At 46.0% G+C, this 15,220-nt stretch overlaps 1 protein-coding gene across 1 annotated transcript in view; it reads left to right on the top strand.

Annotated features, from left to right (window-relative positions):
* tspan7 (tetraspanin 7) overlaps window positions 1–15,010 on the top strand; it is a 78,501-nt gene extending 63,491 nt beyond the window's left edge. The window contains exons 2-8 of the mRNA XM_088598953.1: window positions 148–336; window positions 3,354–3,428; window positions 3,939–4,034; window positions 4,395–4,550; window positions 5,819–5,902; window positions 8,572–8,655; window positions 11,654–15,010. Coding sequence (XP_088455079.1) covers window positions 148–336; window positions 3,354–3,428; window positions 3,939–4,034; window positions 4,395–4,550; window positions 5,819–5,902; window positions 8,572–8,640 — 669 coding nt within the window. The 3' untranslated portion in view covers window positions 8,641–8,655; window positions 11,654–15,010. The remainder of the gene's footprint in view (window positions 1–147; window positions 337–3,353; window positions 3,429–3,938; window positions 4,035–4,394; window positions 4,551–5,818; window positions 5,903–8,571; window positions 8,656–11,653) is intronic.
* Window positions 15,011–15,220: the final 210 nt, after the last annotated feature.

Genomic DNA, 15,220 nt, shown 5'->3' with positions numbered 1-15,220 from the left:
AAGAAAAGGGGAGGTCTGGGAAAGAGCCGGCTTGAATGTGGTGCTGGGAGTCCTCCCCTGTAAGTGCTGCTGTGGAAGTAAGCCAGCAGGTGTGGTTTCAGACATGTGCTGCTCACTGTGACAGTATGGCCTTCTCTTTTCCTGCAGATCACCGGAGCGATTCTCCTAGCTGTAGGAGTGTGGGGAAAGCTCACCTTAGGCACATACATCTCCCTCATCGCCGAGAACTCCACCAACGCCCCCTATGTCCTCATCGGCACGGGAACCACCATCATCGTCTTCGGCCTCTTCGGGTGCTTCGCCACGTGCCGCGGAAGCCCATGGATGCTGAAACTGGTGAGAGAGAGAGAGAAAAACAAATCGCACAGACAGCTCCCCGGATTCTCTTTGTATTGTCTGATATAACAGAACCTGGATGTTCCTGTTCCTCTCGGACGTTATTTGCTTAAAGATCACAGGAGTAAAGGGTGCGTCTCTGCTAAACACTCGGAGGTCTGAGGCAGTGTCAGTCGTTGAGTTTACAGAGTGTCGGGGGTCGTCGTCATGGTTCCCCCTTTCTCTTTTGTGTGATTTTTTAAAATTATATATAATCTTTATATATTACCTGTGAGGCTTTACATGGCCTGGCATCTCAGTACCTGTCTGACTGTCTTCCTACTTCCCACTTTGCAACCTTTGTTTGCCTAATTCTGGTCTCTTGTCTGTCCCCCAAACCCATCTACACTCTATGGGTGACACGGTCTTCTCCTGCTCCGCTCCAGAGCTCTGGAATTCTATCCCAAAGGATATCAGAGAGTTACTTTCCCTGAGCACTTTCAAACCAAGACTCAAAAGCCTCTACTTTAGAAAGGGCTTTTATTTAATTGGTTCTAATTGTAACTACGTAATTCTGCCGTCTCCTCTCATTGCGTGCTTTCTTTCTTACTGTAAAGTGCTTTATGAAAGCCAATTTCAAAAACACTATCTAAAATAAAAGGCCTGACAGCCCCCTGGCCAGCGAATCCCCCCCTTCCCACCATGGTGCTCAGCCTCTTGTTCGCTACCCCCTTGAGAAATCTGGGTCACGGTTCACTCAGGAGCCCCTCAGCTTTATTGTTGTGAAATTGCAGTGTGTGGTAGACATTGTGTTGTCAAAGTGTCGACTGCCCAACCCTTGCAGGTGGTTTCCTCTCATACTGCCCTCTGGTGGAGAGTTTGTCATTTAAGAGGTTCTGTCCTCATACACAGACAGAGGTATTCTGCCTTTCCTGGATGGAAGATTCTTTTTTTTAAAAAAAAAAAAGTCCTTTCTATAAGAACTCCCACTTTTAAATATAAAACTAAACTCAATTCTAAAGATTTTATCCATATTTGCAGTTGTTTTAAATTGACTGTAGAACTGTAGGATCCATCTGCATCCATCAGAAGTGCTGTTATATTAAGTTCACATTGTAAGAATGCTGATTTTACATGCCTATAGGGAAAAGTTCTCCCAGACCCCTGAAAATGAAAAACTCCTAATTTAATTGGCGTAAGATGAAACCATATGACCTCATTAACACCATTAAACTGTATGACACCTGGGTTTGTCCTTATTATGATTACCAGGCTACTCAGCCTCCATGATTATCCAGTGGGTGACTTCGTACGAGTGGAGTCGTAGCGCTGAGCAGTAAGAGGCCAGCATATGAATTCCGCGGTGCCAGCACGGTCTCCTGGCCCGCACTTGCAAACAGACAAAAAGAAGTGTGCTCATTTTTCCCCAGCTGATTAGCATCTAAGTCAATAGACGCGCACCAGAGCCAGGCAGAAGTGTGAAGCTGCCAGCAGCTGTCATATGTGAGCAATGCAAGTTGTTGTTTTTTGTCAGGGGTGCTATTAACATGTCACAAGCACTTACTCCTCAGCCGGCGTTCCCATTATCCAGCATTGTCAAGACGCTGAAGGAACAGTAACTGTGCTTCATGCAACTGCAGGGGAATTAAATATTGTTTGACACTAACAAACCCAGAGCTGTTACTGAGTCTCGAGGATCGTCGGCACAGTTGCCCCTTTCTCTTATTTTCCCCCCTTAAATTGGAGGCTTCTGGCATTTTAATGCGGCAGTGTGATATCTGCAAGAAAGAAGCCGTCACCTGTGCCCGACAGATAACAGTGGTTGGCCTTTTATTCTACCTGCTGTAGTCAGGTACATTTTCCTCCACCTCCGTGTGCTCAGAGGTCTGGCTGCTCCCATCGTCGGCTGTCACACCGTCATGCGGGCTGCGAAGATAAACGATCGAGCTTCAGGCTCGGTCTTGTGAAGTGTACCTTCTGAAAAAAACATCAAAAGAAATTGCACTTCAGGAAATTGTGAAGCAGAGGCGAAAGCTCCGCTCTATGTGTTTATGAGCTTGCCACTTTTAGCTGTTCAGCTGATGAAGAGTCCTCTTAAAGGTTTCTTTCATAGCCTAAGTGCATCAGCAGAGGACTGTCCTTGCAAACTCAGCTCGGGCTCAGATATTGATCTGTAGAGCAGTGTCTCTCAATCCTTGTCCTAGAGTTACTCCCGTGTCTTCTGGCTTCCGTTCAGCTTGAGCTCTTAATTAGTGAAAAATTATTGATCCCTTAATTGGACTAATTAATTGATCTTTAACAGTTTTCTACACTCAGGAGTCAGACATCCCCCAGTATTTGTATGATTTCTGAGAACTGTAGTAAACTCGTTTTCAACTTCAAATTTTTGTTCCCCTGTAACTCTATAAAACTCCCTTTTCATTTAGCCAATCGGGATGTTCAAAGTCGGGTGGGAATGTCACAGACACGTTAGTGGTTTTAGTGTTGCACAGGCGCCTTGGTTAAATCCAACCAAGTCACTGAAGCAATAAACCTGAGTCACAGATCAGAAAACCACCATCACGCTTTGTGATGTCTGATCTCTTCATGCTGTTTTAAGAACTGAAAGTGATTTTAAAAATCAAAGCAAACTGTTTGATGAGCCAAATGAAGTCAAAGAGGACACTGTGGAACTTCAGGAGCAGGATTGGAAAGCACTGCTGTGAAAGCAGCTGAAAAGAAATGAATGTGATTAGTGGCAAAGAGGTGCTTCTGAACCCCTGGGGGCGCTCGTCACACCAAGAAGGCTTGCTTTTAAGGGACCAGAAAAAGAGACAGAACTGTCCCTGGCAGGTGGTTTTTAATATTGCATTGGCGGCTGTTCTTTGAAATCTAATTTTATTCATTTAGAATAAATGCTATCCACACACTTCTCACTGTGCTGAGACAGAAGCTGCTATGACTGTGATGTGCTGTAGAGCTGAACCCTGTTCAGCACAATGCCCTCTCTTTTTTCTAACCTGTCTACATCGTGTTGCTGCTTGTCTTTCTCTTGGCAGTATGCCATGTTCCTGTCTCTGGTGTTCCTGGCAGAGCTGGTCGCAGGCATCTCTGGATTTGTGTTCCGGCACGAAGTAGGTATCTCGGCCTGCAATCCCACAGTGCTTCAGCTGAAAACAGGACTGGTGGAACAGGACTGGTCCGGTTAGCGTACAGGATTACCTCTCAGCCTTCTCCTTTGCTAACACAAACAAGTGCCAAGTTAACAGGACACACGCTTTTACAAACACTTGTTTTGATACACTGTTTAACCTTGTCGTGTTCAGATTAATTTTTCCCATAAGTCATCTTGTGACGACTGTGTCTTTGGCAAAATAAATGATGAAGTCCATCACCAAAGAGAAATGCCTCAGAAGGCTGGAGATTTCGTTGAAGCTGTCCGGTTTAACAAGCCGTGAGAAATTAGTAGAAGCGATTGCCGACAAGTGACGCACTGTGTCCTTTGCCCATTTTCCAGTGGCGAGAGATAAGAAGGTGGAAATGTGGATGACTGGCAGGGAGCCGGCTATAGTTTAAGCATGGGTGAGGGGGCTTCCAATGAGTTCCAGGAGATGAGACGATTGTGCCTTTGATTTCTTCCTCAGATCAAAGGCACGTTTCTGAGGACGTACAATGACGCAGTGCGAAACTACAATTCGAAGGATGACCGCAGCCAAGCAGTAGATGATGTGCAGCACAGTGTAAGTCTGGGGGTGGGCTGGGGTCCCTCATTTAGGCCCTGATGCCTGATTATGATACACGAGATCTCTATTTGTTTACGTGCAGATTTTCTGTGCCCATTTAGTGAATATAAAACATTTATCATACTCCGATCTTATTGCTTTTTTTAAATTGTTCTCCAAATATTTGTGTATTTAAAATATGACTGTATTGAATATTTCTAAGCATACATAGTATTATATGGGTATCCTGTTTTATTTCTTGAGTGGGATTTGGGCCTGTGAAGAGGGCCTCTGCTGGAGTAAGCAGAGCGAAGCTGGGGTGTCCGCAGTCCTCCAGTCTTGGCCCTGTGTGAAACGGGGGTTTTGTCTTCTCCCCAGCTGCGCTGCTGTGGCGTGCAGAACTACACCAGCTGGTTCACCAGCACCTACTTCCCTGAGAACGGGATCCCGCCCAGCTGCTGTGCCAACGCCTCTGATTGCAGCCCCCAGGACCTGCGCAACACCACCATCGTCCCCAGCAAGGTCTACCAACAGGTCAGCCCCCACCCACGGTGTCCCTCCTTGAGCAGCTGTGTTAGGAAATTGAATGTGGTTGTTACTAGTCCTTCCACTGGCTGAAAAAGGACCTATGTCCTTGCTGCTGCTTTTAGCTGACTCCCCAAGTGGCTCAGAAGGTAATATTCCGTCACTCATGTGGCACAGGTATCTCATGTTTGAGCCTGGGGCCTGTCACTAGTCAACTGTGAGCACAGCGCCCCTAGTGGCAGGGTGGGACAGGGTTGGATTAGTCAGCCACGAGCTCTCCCAGCTCCCAGCAACCCCTGGCGGTGGGCAGTACTGTCAGTGGGAGATGTGCCTCTTCTCCAGTCAGCGCTGAACCTTCTGCACGGGGCTGTGTTCCTCATTATCCCCCGTGTGCAGCTGCAGGGGTCATAGCTGTGAGCCAGGACTTCATAAACATGCAACCAGCAATTTCAAAGCACAAACAACAAATAATTGGCTGTTCTTAAATCTAAAAAAAGACCAGGCTTTTCCTTTTCAGCTTTTAAGGTGTTGTTTGTACTATTTTGATACATGCTAAAAACTAAAAAATCTTACTCTTTTGCTGAAATACTGTACTTAATCTATGTCTTCACTGGGGAAAGGAAAAAAAGGCTTAGGGAATGGGATTCTGCATGGAGTACTCTTAAGCAGTGGTCTTTACTGCAGGTCTTCAGATATCTCTTCACGGCTGAGAAACGGCTTCGTTAGAGCCAGTAATCAGCTTTAAATGACATTATAAAATCCAGGTCCCATCCCGCTCTTAAAGCTTGGAAACTACCTTAACATTACCTGTAACACTAAGTCCTCTGGTATTTCTCCCATCCTTAATCCTCACTAAAACAGAGAGCTAAACTGAAACCTAACTCTACTGCTGTCCCTAACCTTACACCTGTATGTGCCAAGAGTACTCTTCCTAAAATTTTTCCCCACCTTGCACATTCCTCTAACATTATATATCAACACTTCAATCCATAACAAAAACCCTGCAGCCATGTTCAACCTTAGCTCCAACCCAAAACCTGGAATCTGCAGCTGCAGAGCCTGACTCTTAACACTGAATGCACCTAAACGTTGCCTTGGTCTCCACTCTAACCTTACCAGGAGCACACACCCTCAGGACACTCCTGGCCCGTGGGTTGCCTCTATCCCTTCTATCAAACCACACCAGCCTGCTTGAAGCCTGATCCTTAATGCCCTCATCTCTCAGTGTACAGACACCAGTGGTTTTTATCATACAAAGGACTTCATTCTGTTTTCAGGGCTGCTATGAGCTGGTAACCAGCTTTATGGAGACCAACATGGGCATCATTGCAGGGGTCGCCTTTGGGATTGCGTTTTCACAGGTGAGCTGATCCAGCCTTTGCATTCTCACGGTGATTTCTGCTGGGTTGGACTGTTTCTCCAAGGAGAAACCTGTCTAGAGTTCCACATTGAACGTGAAAGCTTTCAGACACAGACCATGTGGCTCATCTTGTTAAATTGGTTACAGGAAGCTGAATCTTCCAAGATCCTCATCCAGCTGCCTTGCGAGGGATCCTAACAAACCAGCTTCGACAGCTTGGTTAGGTCATTTGTTCCAATATCCCACATCTGTTTCTATGAAGAATTACCTCCTGTGTGCCGTCCTAAATAAATTGCACTTGACTTTCATTTGTACCCTCAGGCCACAACTGCCTTACTGAGCTCAAAGTAGCTGTTTGGGTTCACTGTGTCAATTCAGTTCAGGTTACTGAAAACACAAGTCAGATCTCTGCAGATTCTTTTCCAGGCTTTGGAAAGAGCAGAATAAAAGCAGAATAAGAAGACTAAAACGTCCACACACCAAGGGTTTCACATTTTAGTCCTTGTATTCTGCTCTTTCCAATACGCCAGTGTGTTTTTTAAATTGTACAGTTCTAACCACAAATGAGCACTCTGTTTTTAATGTTGTTGTATGAACGACAACAGACCGGAGCCATAGTGAACAGTGACGGTAGACAGGAGCTCCAATGATTTGTGAAAGATCCAGGTTATTTGCCAGCATGTTGATCACATGAGCAATGAATCGACTGTCTCAGACTGTCAGGGAGTATGCCTGCCTAATGAAGAATGGGTGCTTCGTTAAGCTCTGGACTGATTGGAGTGGTAATTAGAGACGTTTTGTGTTTATTTCAACCTTTGGTACATGGTTGTAATTTTTCCGTCCTTTTCTTCACGCTTGCCTTTATGTGGGTAACTTCGCCACCCTTAAAAGCCCATACATCATTGTCCCATTTTTGGAGTTTACAAAAAAATGCTAATTTAATTTGCAGCCTGCCCAACACACCTCCTGGTCAGCCTGTAAGACAGGCTGTCTGTTAGACAGAAGCCTGATGAGAACCCGTCTTAAAAACCTCCTTCTTCACTGCTCTCACTCTGCGCAGTTGTAGCAAAATAGAAGCTGACTGTTCAAAACTGATGAACTGAGTAAAGCCCGTTTTAAAACAAGAAAAGTAACCAGGGATTGTTTACTCATGTTGATTCTGAAGAGACCAGCAGCCATCGAATGACCTCAGGCTTGAGTGCAGATGTCTATCTGAACTGCTGTGTTGTGTTAAGACATGATTGCACTACACTGCAGTGATTTTTTTCCCCTGTCTTGTTGTGATCCGCCCCTCGTGCCTTAAGGAAATGCAACTTATTTTCCTCCTCCAAGCAAGGAGGGTCCAAAAATACTTGTCTTCTTGAAAACAAAAGCCCAATTTGTATTCAACAGACACTCATGGTCGCATTCACGAAAAGAAAACCAGTCTTTATTGTTCTGTTTTACTCTTTCTTGTACTCATGATCCTGGTTGAGGAAAACAGAAATTTTAAAGGTGGGGAAAAAACAACAACAGACACTTTCTGTATATTTAGTAACATTGCTTAAAAAGGGAACATTCCCAGTTGTTCAAAAGCCTAGCAACCTGACACTTTAGATATATCAATCACTTACAGTCATGTCAGGTTATTTATTTTAGACTATGTGATGAACTGACAACCTAGCCACAATTCACAGAAAAAAACTCCAGAATTTTACGCAAAACTGTTTGTTTGAAAAGAAAATGAGATAAAACTACCAGCTCAAAATACATCACCCCTCCACCAGTCTCATCACTTCCTTCCTTTAATCAGCTGCCTTAAACCAACACCAATATAAAATGAAAGTGGTCGCTAACCTCCTGCTCAGTTAAACATGCCCAATTAAGCTCCACAGTCCTCAGCCTTCTTATTGCAGCTAATGGGAATGGCAAGCAGTTAACCGTCATGTGACCCACACGCAGGCCAGCGTTTTCACTCCATGGACTATTAATTGAACTGTAAATGTTATCGGGAATAAAAGGCAGGGGAAATCAATGGCACCTATTAAAGTCAGCTCCATCCTAATGTGCTTAATCCCTCTGTGCGCCCTGACAGGCTCATCCTCCGCTGTGATTTCAGCGCAGGAAGACTCGCGCTTCTCTCAGAGCTGCTTCGCTTCAGATTTTCGTCCTTTCTCTTTTAATTAAAAAGGATGCATATCTCTCGGAAAATAAACATCTCTGCTCGCTGTGCGTCTCTGCTGGTGCAGTGCAATTAACCAGTTCCTGAAAAGGAAGGAGACGGAAATAACAAAGGGAGGAATTTAAGTGGCGAGAGAGGGAAAAAAAAATCAAAAGATTGGGATGCTGATTAGCACGATTGCTTTGTAAATATTAGAGGTCTGTCTCTAGTGATGGATCTGTCATTTTTGAAGATGAAACTGTTGGTAATTAACAATACCACGTTTTTCTCAGCATATGTGGGTTTTTCTGTTTTCTGTAACTTGTGTGATTCATGAACGGCCTTAAACTCTGTGATATGCAGCGTCATTGTCTGGCTCTCTGGGGTTTCAATGAAAAAGCACAGTTTTCGAAGAGCCCTGAGAAATTCAACCGTGTGACGTCAACAGGAGTATCGCCAGCGAGCTGTTTGTTTTAATTTGCTTGTGTGTGTGTGTGTGTGTCTTTTTTTTTTTCCTCCTCTCCTTGCAGTTGATTGGCATGATGCTGGCCTGCTGCCTGTCGCGATTCATCACTGCCAATCAGTACGAGATGGTGTAGCGGTGAGAGCGCGTGGTGAGTTCACACTGTCACTGTCATTCCCGCACCGTCTGAACGCTGGCCTGTCACCCCCCCGCCCCCGTCAGTCTGCCCCGCTCCGACCCTCCCCCCCCGGAGTGCCCTGCGCTCCCTCTTCCCCCTCTCCGTCTCTCGCCTTATGTGGCTCCGAAACAATCAGGATATTTCAATTATGCATGTGTCTGCCAGCTTCGCGCACGTGCCGCACAACAGAGGGAGCAGGGATGGGGAAAGTGAGAAGGGGGGTTAAAATAGGCGCTTTTCTCCTCCTAAACTTAAGAGGTGGGGGGGGGGTCTGGTTTCAAGTAATGCTTGAGAACTGTTTTTAGGAGGCACACTATCACAACATGAGACAATATTCTCTTCCTTGGACTTGTTTGTGTTGGGGAAAGCTTGGGCTTGTCAGCTCGTGGATGGTTTGAGCAGGGGTTCTTTATCTTGGCGGGTTGGGGACAAGGGATCATGGGAGTGCTGGAGAGCATCCGTTCTGTAACGGATCCCGGGGAATTCCAGGCGGAGGAGAAACAGTCCCGTCCGCACAGCCCCTCTGGGATGGGTGAATTGACTCTGGGGTGCGATGTGTGAAAGAGGGACAGAGTTGAGGACGCCCGGCTGGTGCGTCTGAGCCGCAGCGCTCTGGGTGTTCTGGGCGGCTGGCAGAGGTGGCAGGCTGGCGCTGCGGGCGGGGAGCAGATGGGGAGAGCGCAGCCTGCACTGCGGGGGGAGGAGTAAGGGGCCCCCACAGCGCTCAGGGGGGCTGTTCAGCACCAGCCCACTGCCCACTGCCAGCAGCAGCTGCGCTTAACACCAAGCTGCAGAATTCCTACTTGCCGGTTTAATTGCTGAACCCCGACGGCACTGTTCTGGATTCTAAACAATGCTGTTATTGCTTCTCAATTAACTCTCAGATTTATTACGTTTACCGCGTCCCTGTTTGGGCTGGATGCCGGGCGTGCTAATGCCTTAAAGAGGCAGAGGCGCTCCTTGACTCCGCTGACCAACAATAGTCCAGCACCCCTTGTGCAAGGGAGCAGAATATTCTGATTTCCCTAAAAGCAGCAGCAGGTCGGAGCAGGGGGGGATCAGCAGGGACAGCTGTGAGCACCGAGGCCTTCGTAGAGCGGGCCCTGCAGGGAGAGTGAGGTTTGAGGAGGAGTGCGCTGTCTGGGCCTTGTCTTTCCTGTGGTCCCCTGGGTCCACTGCAGATGTGCAAGGCCAGAGGAGTAAATAATAATAACCCTTACACTGTATATATTACTGACACTAATGGGGACTTCCCTCCACCACTACCAATGTATAGCATCCACCTGGATGATGCGACGGCAGTCACAGCGCGCCAGAACACTCACCACACACCAGCTATCAGTGGGGAGGAGAACGGAGTGATGAAGCCAGTTCATAGATGGGGATTATAAGGAGGCCATGATTGGTCAAGGCCTGGGGGAAATTTGGCCAGGACGCTGGGGACTCCTACTCTTTTCGAGAAACACCCTGGGACAGAGAGTCAGGACCTCGGTTTTACATCTCATCCAAATGACGGCGCCTTTTTCCAGTTTAGTGTCTCCGTCTCCCAGTCAGGTACTGACTAGGCTCACACCTGCTGAGCTTCAGTGGGGCTGCCAGCTCTGAGCTGCAGGGTGATACAGCTGCTGGCGAGTAAGTCTCTACGACGCTCTCACAAAGAGGAGTTCACAGCCACATATCAGTTACGTTCTCCTCCAAGCTTCTCTGTTTGCATCGCAGAAACGAATGCAGCCTTAGTGAAACTGCAGCCGCTTCTCATATCTCAGATCTCAGATCTCAGGATCTGACAGGCGCTCGTCGGTGGCTGTGCTGCTGCCGTTCGGCAGGGCAGCTGGGGGAAATGACACGCTCCTGTTGCAGAGGCCCACAGCCGCAGTGTAGAGCAGGAAGCAGCTCCCCTCGCTGCGCCGGGCCCGCGGTGTGGAGATCGAGCGCGATAGCACCGACGTGGCGGCCTGGGCCGAGGATAGGCGAGAGCAGACGCGCTTCGGCTGGGTGGCCATGGAAACGCCCCGCGCTGCCGGTTGTTAACCACGCGTCTGGGCTGTGGTGAACCGCGGCCCCCCTCCTCCTTGCAGCCAGGAAAGCGTGGCCGGGGGCGCTTCTAGTGCAGGTGTCACGAGGGGAGTGTGTGGGGCCGCTATCAGCTCATTACTTTTGTTGAACTGGAAAGGCGCCGAAAGGCCAAAAATAACCGGAGGGTCCTTATTGCATAAGATGCGTTCAGACGTGCAGCTTTGAGCCCCCAGCTGCACCTGTTTTTTATTAACTTTTCCATCCACGTGAGTAAACTAGGAAAGTCTTTCAAATGTGATGAATCCACGAACTTTGTGTTTAAACATTGAAATTCTGTTGCATATGGTTCTGTTTCAAGTTTGTGCACCAAATTATGTAGGTAAAAGCTTGTAGGTGCAAGTTTGTGCACTCGTTTTGTAGGTAAAGGCTACATTCTGTGTATATTTCATTAGTATTTTAGTCAGGGGTCTGCTGTCTGTCGGTAGCTCTGTTGGAGTCAAGGGATTGTGGATGGATGGAACAATTTACACTGTGTTGTTGCCACCAGCTGCATTCCATGGCTTAGCTGCAGAGCAATTGAAAGCCATGAACGTGTGTGCCTTTTACAGGCTGTTGGCTTCAATAAGGCAGGGTAGCATGTTCCATGCTTCGGCAACTCTTTGTGTAAAGATATACTTCCTGTTCTTAGATTTAATTGCACTTTGACACATTTTCGACTTGTAACCTCTGGCTCATGTTTCACTGTTCGTTCATTTGTCACTTGCGCAGCGGATTTAGAATACTTATATCAGGTGCCCTCATAGTCTTTCATTTCCTTCAGCATGTCAGAGTAGGACATTTTGCAGAGTAGGATATTTGTCTACATTAAATGTCATCTGTCAGGTGTTTGCCTGGTTCTGATCCCCGTTCCAGAGAGTATTACCATATCTGACTGGTTCTTATTTTTGCCTTTCAGGGAGAAGAAGAGAAAGCTTTTGTCATTATGGAAGAAGGAGGGACTCCTAGACTGCTAGCACACTCCATTCTTATTTCCTCTATTCTTGTCTATCATAGTGCATCATTCCTTAATGTACAGTCGTGCCATTTAAACAAGCTTACTTTCAAGACTTCCACCTTAACTATGTCTATACCTGTGGGAGCCGTGTCTCAACGTTGATAACCACAACAGATCTAGTTCCCATTTACAGCAGCAGTGTGGATGCGTATGCAGTATATCAACAGCATAGCTGCCATTTACAATTCGTAAGCATTAACTGCTTTTCTATTTAAAAATAAAAATATGAACTAAGTTCATATTTAGTTTTCCACCTGCTATCTTTTCTTCAGCCAGAAATAGGAGGAATAAAATCAGAAAACAGAAAGTATACTTGAAAACAAAAGAGAGAAACTCAATTTTAAAGTTGTACTGTAGTTCTTGAAGGGAGTAATTCTCCCAGATGTTAGACTACAGCCTTTTATTCTTACTGATACATAATGCTTCAGCTTTTTGCTGCTATATGGAGTAAATTTCAGCATCTGATCCTGTGTAAAGTTAATATTACTAAAATTTGTGCAGTTGCTTTTATGGATATGTTTGTGTTGCTTTTTTAAAAAAAAAATATTTGACTTAGTTTGGTTCAGTACTGTACATCAGTGATCTCTGCTACATTGCTTCCAGTGCCCTAGGAGTAGTCTGGGTTTTTATAAAACTCACTTATGGTCAAGAAACTTATTTGTTTTAGCTACACAGTCTTATTTAGTGGCATTAATTACTGGTGTTCTTAACATACTCAGTGCCCACATAACACACACCCATACTCTCCAGCCGTTGTCATAGCTACAGTTCACAGGCATGGCTGGCTACCACACGTGTCACTTCCTGCTGCCACTGCCTTGTCTACCACACTGTTCCGAGTCTTTCTGCTACACTATGTGGCACCGCTCCTTCTGTCAGTGGAAGCCTTGAATTTCTTGCCCATTAAACTGACCTGATAGTTAAGTTATTTTCTAGAAGGTAACTGGACTCATAAAGTCAGCTTAAAGCCCAATTTAGGTTGCATAAGCATCTGATTATCCCCCCTTCAGGTCCTTTAGACATTCCTGTGTACAACAGACCTGCTCCTTGACCATGGATCTCCAGGACAGGCCTAAGCTTAGAGGAGAGGATGAAAATATCCTCTCACACACTGCCTTTGGGATTCCTTCAGGGCAGGGTCGAGTCTTATTGAGCAAACAAGCCCTATGCCACACCCGTCTAAATGCAAAGATTTTCAATATTTCTTTGGACATCTTATATAAAAAGTACTTATAAATCTTAGTACAGAGCACATGACTAATGTTTCATCAACCAAAACAGAAAACAAAAACTGCAAAAATATATTTTTACAGTTAAAGCTTAGTGTACTGTTGGAGGTGCCAGTCAAGGAGGAGATATTAAGTCTAGCTAGCAGTATTCTAATATTTTATTATTATCTAACACTCCTAGTGCTGCAGAATAGCGCACACGTAATGTATTTATTAGTGTGGCCATTTGCATATCTAAAAAGTAAAAGAGTGTGAATTTGGCCTGACTTCAAGAATGATTTAGAACAGGGGAGTCCAGTCCTGGTCCTGGAGAGTCAGTGTGTCTGCTGGTTAGCGGTCCAACACGCTCTTAATGAGCTAAACCACCTCGTTAACCAGTTTAACAACAGCTTCTCCCAGATCTTCAGATGCTGTTGCTTTCAAGAGCCCTAGAAAACCTGCAGGCACACAAGACCCTCCAGGACCAGGACTGGACATTGTCCATCGAGAACACAAAACGGGGCAGTCAAACATTTTGAATGCTCAAGTTTTAGAACGGTTGAAAGACTCGAGCACTCCTTAATAGGGAGCCTGAAATGGGCAAATGTTTTTTATTTAACAATTAAGCAATTATTTTGTTAAAAACGTTTTAATTTTACCCACTGCATCTGTCTCTGAACAGGTTAACAGAACGGTTTGCCTTGATCACGCCCACCGCGGGGATGTCGATTGTAGCACAAAGGGAGGTTGAGAATCCAAGTCCTTTCTTAATACCAGGCAGACAAGAGGTCATTCTTACTGATGGCCGCATGGGAGTGAGGGAGGAGGAAAAAAGCAGTGGTTTTAGTGATGAAATTAATGCCACTTTTTCGGAGGAGTTGAGGGGATAAAACATATTGCGATAATGGTTATAAAATTGATGACACCTCGACTCAGGACCCAGGACACACTGCTCTGAGCTCTTGAGCTTCCTGGTAGCTGCTTTTTCCCTGCGTTGATGAAATGACTCAGTTTGGCACACGCGCTTGCCAGCGGTTTGGAATGGCGTGGCTGGAGAAGTGCTGCATCGCTGTGGTGCTTTGGAAGGTGGGACAGAGCTGTCATGAGGGTTTGGGAGTTGAGAGGGGTGACTGATGTCGCACTGCTGCCAGCCTCTCTTTCCTCCTGGGCATTTAAGCTCTGCAGGGCTGTGTTACACCACTTGCTCAGTAGCAACATCCTTGCTGCTTGAACAGCACGGTGTCACCACTTTTGTATTTCCTCAGATGCGAAATGATTTACAGGTGTCACATTAGGGTGCGATCTGGGTTTTTTTTTCCACATGAGCAGTAATAGCAGTAGAGGACAGTCTCACTGTGTGATCGCTTCGGATCACTACGAGGAGCTAGTGCGCAGAAGGGTCAATACACGGTACAAGTTTCAACAGGTGTACAAATCCTGATAAGCTCTGTGGTTGGAGGGCATAACTATTGGGTTCATGGGCTCAAGAGCAGCTTCACGGTAAATCCTGAGGGAGGCTCGCTGTATATAATCTGGCGCAAAACACTGGAGATGGCACTTGAACTACTGAAATGAAAACAAATTGGAGCCGGAATCTGCTTGGAGAGCTCAGTGCGTCACTCTGTTCCGCGGGCTGTGAAGGGCCGCTTCTCCCGTTCAGAGACGAGGAGACTCCAGGGGGCTGTGGGCAATGCGTGAGAGAACACTGAAGTTGATGACTGTATAACTTATTTAATAAAGCTGTGATGTGAGTAACTCAGGCTGGAGGATTAAAGAAGCAGCCTTTTGTATTTCCGTGTACGTGTTTTCTTGCCTTGTTTCCGAAGTTGTCACGGCAGCCGCTGCCAGCCTCGTATGTGTAGGTGGATCGGTGTTAATGTAAATCACGTCTAGAAAATATTGTAGAAGATGCTTTGAAGTTGGATGAACAGAATAATAACTTTGTATAAAGACAAACATTTTTAAACTGTTATCACCAGCTAGCATGCCAACAACGTTGATATTGTATGCAATTGTGATCTTGGTATTAATAAACGGTCATGACGACTTAGCCGTTGGTTTGTCTGATTTCAGGGCCGTTTTCGAGTGACGTTTTATGAGAGCTTTCTAAGGAAAAGAAGGATTAAGAACATTAATACATTAATATTTGAGGTACAAAAATGTAAAAAGCACAATTCAATGGCCACTGTTCAGCCAGCTCTGTTGAACTGTCTGGAGGTGCCGTTTAAGAGATCGCGTTGTCCTTGGTCCAATTCCTATA

The sequence above is a fragment of the Lepisosteus platostomus genome, chromosome 2 (genome assembly GCF_059453375.1).
Source record: "Lepisosteus platostomus isolate fLepPlt1 chromosome 2, fLepPlt1.hap1, whole genome shotgun sequence".
Taxonomy (NCBI): domain Eukaryota; kingdom Metazoa; phylum Chordata; class Actinopteri; order Semionotiformes; family Lepisosteidae; genus Lepisosteus; species Lepisosteus platostomus.
This window is presented reverse-complemented; position numbering and strand designations above follow the sequence as displayed.